This window comes from Notamacropus eugenii, chromosome 1 (genome assembly GCF_028372415.1).
Source record: "Notamacropus eugenii isolate mMacEug1 chromosome 1, mMacEug1.pri_v2, whole genome shotgun sequence".
Lineage (NCBI taxonomy): Eukaryota > Metazoa > Chordata > Mammalia > Diprotodontia > Macropodidae > Notamacropus > Notamacropus eugenii.
In genome coordinates, this window is record NC_092872.1 from 447,509,250 (window position 1) to 447,516,955 (window position 7,706).

General features: G+C 44.2%; 1 protein-coding gene across 1 annotated transcript; it reads right to left on the reverse strand.

Annotated features, from left to right (window-relative positions):
- Window positions 1–674: 674 nt before the first annotated feature.
- HSPA5 (heat shock protein family A (Hsp70) member 5) lies at window positions 675–6,385 on the reverse strand. The gene is made up of 9 exons (XM_072631909.1): window positions 6,227–6,385; window positions 5,792–6,043; window positions 5,186–5,417; window positions 4,424–4,561; window positions 3,653–3,765; window positions 3,174–3,564; window positions 2,812–3,049; window positions 2,397–2,564; window positions 675–1,604 (listed from the first exon to the last, which is right to left on the reverse strand). Exons 2-9 carry the CDS (start codon window positions 5,923–5,925, stop codon window positions 1,045–1,047), a joined length of 1,974 nt encoding a protein of 657 aa, XP_072488010.1. The 5' UTR covers window positions 5,926–6,043; window positions 6,227–6,385; the 3' UTR covers window positions 675–1,044.
- Between the last annotated feature and the right edge of the window lie 1,321 nt (window positions 6,386–7,706).

Genomic DNA, 7,706 nt, shown 5'->3' on the forward strand with positions numbered 1-7,706 from the left:
CTTTTTGAAAAATGTCTGAAAAGCTAAGAAAAATCAAGAGTAGGACTACAAGGCACCTTTTTCTTAATCTAATTCAAGCCGCCATTTAACAAAAATCTAAAGATGAGAATCAACTTGTTCATTGGCCTATCAATGCAACATATACCCAGTTTCTTCTTACACTAGGTCTAACTTTCCTAAAGCAGTTCTCTACCTTGTTTCTTGTCATGAACTCCTTTGACAGCATGGTAAAGTCTATGGACCCTTTCTCAGAATGTTTTTAAATGAACACACACACTTTTCTTATTTGAGTTCATGTATCTCAGATTAAGAATCCCTGTCCTAGAGGGTAATTCAAACCTTATCACCACATGGAAATAAAGAATACTAAATTAGTTTCTAGCCCATTTGAAAAGGACTACTTGATGGAATAGAAAATATTGGCCTAGAACTCAGAAAACTCATTTTATTGCTTCTCCCATTGACTAGTTTTAACGGTTGAGATCCTGATGCAGCCCTGAGATATTAACTCCAGTGTATCCAACTTCTACCACTAGGCTTCAAGACTGAAAGCTGATTCATCATTTACTCCCTTATCAAGTGAATCCTAATACTAGCCACCTCTTACCTTTCATCGGGTTATTTGTAAACTTCAGACGTGTTACATTAGTTTTTTTAAAGTCACAAAACCAATGTGTAAGTAACAAACATTTATTGGTATCACTTAATGGTAGAAAAAAAGTTCTACACCAAAATGCACATGACCCAATTGTTAAATAGAACATTTCCAAGATGAACACATTTCCCAACCCAGGTTTCTTTCCCCTCCCCCCAAGCCAATTTTTAATCCCCTATCCCCCCTTCCCCTTCCAACCACTCCCCCCACCCCCACCCCCCATGAGTAACTGCTAACAAAAGCAGCAAACAGCCACTTGGGCTATAGCATTTTCAACTCCACTCTGTAGTGAAGATTCCAATTACATTCGAGATTGAGTTCTCTCCATTTTCTTCTAACAAAAAGTTCCTGAGTCCAGTATTTACAATATTACAACACACAAGTGGTGCCTACAACTCATCTTTTTCTCCTGTTTCTTCGCTTCCTGGGGGAGGGCCTGCACCACCATAGAGCTTGCTAACAATAGGCTGGACGATTTCTTCAAGTTCCTTCTTTTTTGCTTTGAAATCTTCTATCTCTGCATCTTGGTGACTCTCAAGCCACTCAATCTTTTCTTCCACTGCTTTTTCCACAATCTCCTTGTCTTCAGAGGAGAGCTTTCCACCCAGCTTTTCCTTATCACCAATCTGGTTCTTCAGCGAATAGGCGTAACTTTCCAGCTCATTTCGGCTATCAATGCGCTCCTTAAGCTTCTTGTCCTCCTCAGCAAACTTCTCTGCATCATTTACCATCCTCTCAATCTCTTCTGGGGTGAGACGGTTTTGGTCATTGGTGATTGTGATCTTGTTCTTGTTCCCTGTGCCTTTGTCCTCTGCTGTGACCCGAAGAATACCATTCACATCTATTTCAAAGGTGACTTCAATCTGAGGGACCCCACGAGGAGCAGGAGGAATTCCCGTTAGGTCAAATGTTCCCAGGAGGTGGTTATCCTTGGTCAGAGGTCGCTCACCTACAACAATATTCCAACATTACTTACAATGCTGCTAGGACACAAACTGGTACAACAAAATTGAATAAAGGCTACAAAAGAACATCACATTTAACTTTTAAATCACTTTAAGTTAACCCCTATTCCTTCTACAGTATGCCTGACAAATTAAGTGGTAACTAGTCTGACAATCAATTTTACAAGTAAGGAAACTGAGAAGTCTATAGGTCACACTGAGAAGAGAAACAAGCCCATGGTTAATCAAAAATACCTGTGACTCAAACTCAAGTCTTCCAAACTCAATATTTTATCATAACTCATCTTTAGAGTTAATACCTTTATGTTCATTCAACTTTAACTCCAAGTACACCACTGGCAAGAACTACCTTCCCCAAAAGTACCCCAGTCAAAACTGTACGTTCTAATCTTTTGTTTTTGTATAAGCAAAATACTTAGCTTATAGTGTTCCTATTTCAGAAAGTTATTAGCAAAAGGCAGCATGATTTCAATAAGGCGGCAATGAAGTAGGAATTGGGAAAACCAAGTTTTAGTGTTACTTTAGATTGTTTTTTTCCCCAATGACTGGGAATTAAAGAGGAGCAGCATCCTATTTTCTCAGAGTCCAAGATGGTCAGCAGAATAGCATACAGGTATCTAAATCCCAGCTGATACTTTCTTAAGCTGGGGCCATAGGCAAGTATTTTTCTTTAGCCTCAATTTTCTCATCTCTAATTGCAGTACTATAAGATAAACACTTGATAAATGATCAACTTTACTTAGTATGGTTTATTTCTTTATATTAAAATATATTACCTTCATAGACTTTGATGGTGACAGTTGGCTGATTATCAGAAGCAGTGGAAAAAATCTGAGATTTCTTGGTGGGCACAACAGTGTTTCTTGGGATCAATTTGGTCATGACACCACCAACAGTTTCAATGCCAAGTGTAAGAGGACACACATCAAGGAGCACCAGATCACCTATGAGACAAAGAATTAGTTTCAAGTAAGTTCTACCTTAGTAACAGACCTTTAGTGGATACATGAAATAAAGTCATGTACAACACATCACTATATTTAACATTGTGGATTACTTCTAATCTATCTCAACATTCTTTCCTCAAATGTGGGTCACAAATCATAAGCTAATTCTTGATAATGGCTCCAAAGGGAAATATATTGGGAATTCTATTAAAGTCTTTTTGGAAACGCTAAGATGTTGACCTACCAGTATCTTGATCACCAGACAACACACCAGCCTGGACAGCAGCACCATACGCAACAGCTTCATCTGGATTAATGCCTCGGGATGGTTCTTTGCCATTGAAAAACTCTTTCACTAACAACTGTATTTTAGGGATCCGAGTAGAGCCCCCAACAAGAACAATTTCATCAATATCAGACTTCTTCAAGTCTGAATCTTCTAGTACTTTCTGGACAGGCTTCATAGTAGACCGGAACAAATCCTAAAATAGAACCAGTAATATGTGATCACTTGAATGTCTTTACCTTACAGTAACTAACAAGGGACGTAAAGTTATTCCACCAGAGTTCACAATACCATACTCTCCCCATCTCCTATAAACCTACCATGTTTAGTTCTTCAAACTTGGCACGAGTGAGTGTCTCAGAGAAGTCTTCACCTTCAAAGAAAGATTCAATTTCAATTCTAGCCTGATGTTGAGAAGACAAGGCCCGTTTAGCCTTCTCAACCTCCCGTCGAAGTTTCTGCACAGCTCTGTTGTCTTTCCTCACATCTTTTCCAGTTTTCTTTTTGTACAACTTAATAAAGTGCTCCATGACTCGTTGATCAAAGTCTTCTCCACCCAGGTGAGTGTCACCATTTGTGGCCACCACTTCAAACACTCCATTGTCAATGGTGAGCAAAGACACATCGAAGGTGCCACCACCCAGATCAAACACAAGGATGTTCTTTTCTCCCTCCCTCTTGTCTAGGCCGTAGGCAATGGCAGCTGCCGTACTGGTGAGAAAAGAACAGACGTAAGTCAGATTAGGATTCCTCCTATATTTCCTGAACATTTTACATCTCCTAGGTTTCAAATACTTACGGTTCATTGATGATCCTCATAACATTAAGACCAGCAATAGTACCAGCATCTTTGGTAGCTTGGCGCTGGGCATCATTGAAATAAGCAGGAACAGTAACAACTGCATGAGTAACCTAGAACAAAAAGACACCCTTTTAAATGCTTTTGTCAGTTCCACTGTGATTGTACTCGTAATTATAGTTGCAAACTGGCATGGACATGAAGATATTATCCTAGCCTAAGCTTTTGTTTTGAACCATAGTGCCCAGGGAAGGATCATTTGAGGCCACAGTTTGTCAGTAGCCCCTGTAGAATCATAGATTCTTAATGATCTATTCTCTCATTTTACAGGAAAAACAGTACTGAGGAAATGTCACTTTTCCAAAAATGTTAACAACACATCTGAGATAAAAACTTATGTCTCTTGATTTTTTCCTAGTGAGTAAAAGGCTTTCTACTGCTGCATCTTGCCTACCCATCCTTCCATCATCAATCATAGCAGTTTTAAGGTATTACACACTACTGGTATAAGAAATTCCCTCTTCCACTGTAGGCAAGCACCTGTTCTAAAACTCAAGTCTGACAGAATTGCCTAAAATGCTGAAAGGTCAAGTTACTTGATCAGAGATCATATAGCTTATGTGTGTTAGAAACAGCACATCATTCAAGGCCAGCTTTTTATATAGTTTGCTATCCTACCTCTCTTCAAAACTATGTTACGGTAACAATGTCAAATGTTATAAATGAGTGCTACATTTTCCCAAATGACTATCAATTTTCTACAGTTATTACCTTCTTGCCTAGATATGCCTCAGCTGTTTCCTTCATCTTAGTCAGGACCATGGCAGAAATTTCTTCAGGAGCAAATGTCTTTGTTTGTCCACCCCCAACATCCACCTGAATGTATGGTTTGGTCTTCTTTTCAACAACCTATTTTAAAAGAATAAGATTTGATTATTTTTATGCAAATGAACTGTAATATAGGGATAGTCTACTTCCTCACAAAAATCTAATCTATTATGAAGACATTATAGCCTTAAATTTTCTCCCAGTAAGTTAATTCTGTGTTAGTGTCTTAAATTACATACTAGATACTATGAGAACTTGGGCTTATCGTAACTTGCCCCCAGTACTGTCCAAAGTAGTCATATAGCTTTCCTGTTAAATACATTTTCCATGAACTTCTGGTGATTTTAATCAAAGCCAATACTGATCTCATTCTAAAAAGAGCTCCTTTGTAATATGGTTGAACTAATGCTATTTCTTACAAAGAACCTGTGTTCTTCCCAGGCTTAGTTTTATTAGAACACTGCTTGTTCAAGCACCCTTAGTATTCTAATGATTTAAACCATTTTAAAAAGCACAGAACTAGGGGGAAAAAACCAACCTCTGAGATCTTTGAAACAAAGGGGTCATATAAACTAATATCAAGTAAGGATAAGGAAAGAAGTCACTTTTTTAAGAAATCAAAGTGCAGTAACAGTTATCAGAGGTGAGATTTAACTTCCTTCATTCTATCAATATATTATTAACTCACAAGAAGTGAAAACAGACCTTGAAAGGCAAGTACTTAATGTCTTGCTGCACAGACGGGTCGTTCCACGTGCGGCCAATCAGCCGCTTAGCATCAAAGACTGTATTCTCGGGGTTTGAAGTAAGCTGGTTCTTGGCGGCATCCCCAATGAGCCTCTCTCCTTCTGGGGTAAAGGCTACGTAAGAAGGCGTGATTCGGTTGCCCTGGTCATTGGCAATGATTTCCACACGGCCATTCTTAAACACGCCAACACTAGAGAAAGAACATGCCAGGGAAAACAAATGAACCCAGCTTACAGTGGTTGAGAAAGAAGCCATTACTAGAAGATACAGGAAAAAGAGAGTCCTCCCCACTGACCCTCCCCCTCCCCCGACCTTGACAAACCAGGTTTCTGCCCAGACCCCTGCCTGGGCCCGGGGCCCCCCAGGATCCTGTCTCTGGCCTCCATCCCCAGAGTCGGAAGACAAACAGCTTCCAGGACAGAGGAGAAAAGCCTAACAAAGGCCCGTGGACCCACCCGGCCACGATCCCAGGCCCAAAGACGGCTGTCTGGAGCCGGGGCTGCCCCCGTGGATGTCCTCGGCCTCACTCCCGAAGATTTCCCAAGGAGCGGCTGGTGCTCTTACCACGAGTAGGTGGTGCCCAGATCGATGCCCACCACGGTGCCCACGTCCTCCTTCTTGTCGTCCTCTTCGGCCCGCGCCCCTACGGCCGCCAGGAGCAGCAGAGCGGCCGCCACCGCCACGAGCGAGCGCCTCATCCTGTCCGTCGGTCCGCCCGCCCTCCTGCTTCTTTCTCTGCGCTTCCCTCCGCCGCTCTGATCGCCCGGGAGGATTCCCTCAATGGGGGTGACTGGGGTAAGTAAAGAGCGGGCAAACCTGCGGAGACACGGGCCGTGCTCGCTGAAGGGAGGCCGGCGCCCATCGTGGCTACCTATGGGCGGAAGTTCCCCCCGGGCCGCCGGGCCGAGGCAGCGGCGGGTCTGCATGAGGCCTAGCTCAGTCCGGTTCCTTTCCCTTCTTTCCCCTCCCCGGCATACGGCCCAAGGTCGTGGCGCTTACCTCGCACGGCTCGTCTTAAGGAAGTCTCAATAATCTCAGGAGCTTTCTGTCGGTCGGTTGGTCAAGTCTGGGCCCGAGCCGGCGCCGACTTCTCTTATATATTCACCCCCCAGCCCCGTCGTGGAGGCCTCCGATTGGTGGAGTCTCCGCGCGTTGGACGCCGCTCATTGGCCTCAAACACCAAGCTGGCCACCGCCGATTCGAGACGGCCCCAGCCGCAGCCTACGTCACCTCCTCGACCCTCCCCCCAGGGTCTCATTGGTCTCACTTTGCGCCCAAGAGGACCAATTGAAGAGGAACTCTGGCCCTGCGGAAGCATTCCATTGGTCTAGCTGCTGTCCATCGCCTGAGTGTGGCGCGCGCCGGGCTCTCAATTCTCAGGGCAGTTTCCGCTGGTTGCCGCCCTGGTCCCACCTTCTCTCCGGAGCTTCTACGGAGCGGGTGTGGGTGTCGGCTGGGAGCCGGCTTACCTGTTGGGGTGTTGGGAGCTCAGATCCCCGCCCCTTCAAGTATTCTCCGCCTTCCCCTTGGCTCCCCGATCGTCCCTTCGGTGTTGTAATCTCTCCTTACGCTGCCTATTGGTGCTGCAGTCCCAGAGCACTAGATATTTTTGGCCCGGAGCATTAACACTCCTAATGCCTCCCTCACGTGGCGAGTGTCAGTACCAAGCATCTACGGATGACTCACGGGATGTTTAGAGCTGAAAGTTACCCTGGAGAGTTCCTAGCTTTTCATTTTACAAATGGGGAAACTGAGGCCCGGGGAGGGCTGGCGTGGTTCGGCTCGTGTTGACTCGGTAAATTGTGGTACATCCACAGTAGAATTCAGGTGCCCGGACTGTTAAATCAGGCGTAGGCTGTGTTATCAATAAATCTCTTTACCTCTCTGGGCTAGTTTTCTCCTTCAGACGGGGCAGAACCAAATGGTCGGTTTCTCAGTCCTGAGATCTTTCCACCGCACTACGTTTCCTAGAATCTCATGGTTGGAAAGAACATGAGAAAGCAGTCAGTCCAAAGCCCACCTGAACAGGGACCCCTTATGCAATGTTGCTGACGAGAGATGACACGGACTTTGCCCTAGTAACAGAACCTGAATCTGAAGCAGCCTAAATCCATTGTAGGGCAGCGCTCATTATTTTAACTATTAGGAAATTTGTCTGCCGCTGAAACCCATCTACCCCGATTTCTAGCCATTACTCCTACTATTCCTCTCCGAGGGCCAACGAGGACAACTTCCAGACGTTCTTATCCAGTTGTTTCAGTCATGTCCGACTCTTTATGACCCCCATTTGAAGTTTTCTTGGCAAAGGCTCGAGAGCTTTGCCATTTCCTTCTCCAGCTCATTTTAGAGATCAGGAAACTGAGGCAAAGAGGGTTTTGTAACTTGCCAGGGCTAGTAAGTGTCTGAGGTTGGATTTGAACTCAGGTCTTCCTGACTCCAGGCCTAGGGCTCTATCCACTTCAAATACCTGCGGATAGCA

Excerpts from the sequence above, each read along its gene's own strand:
- HSPA5 (XM_072631909.1), bottom strand. The coding sequence starts at position 5,925 with ATGAGGCGCTCGCTCGTGGCGGTGGCGGCCGCTCTGCTGCTCCTGGCG. Across the intron at positions 3,766-4,423 it reads AGGCATATCTAGGCAAGAAG|GTTACTCATGCAGTTGTTAC; the intron begins GTAATAACTGTA and ends TTTTTGTTCTAG. Across the intron at positions 3,050-3,173 it reads AGTTTGAAGAACTAAACATG|GATTTGTTCCGGTCTACTAT; the intron begins GTAGGTTTATAG and ends GTTCTATTTTAG.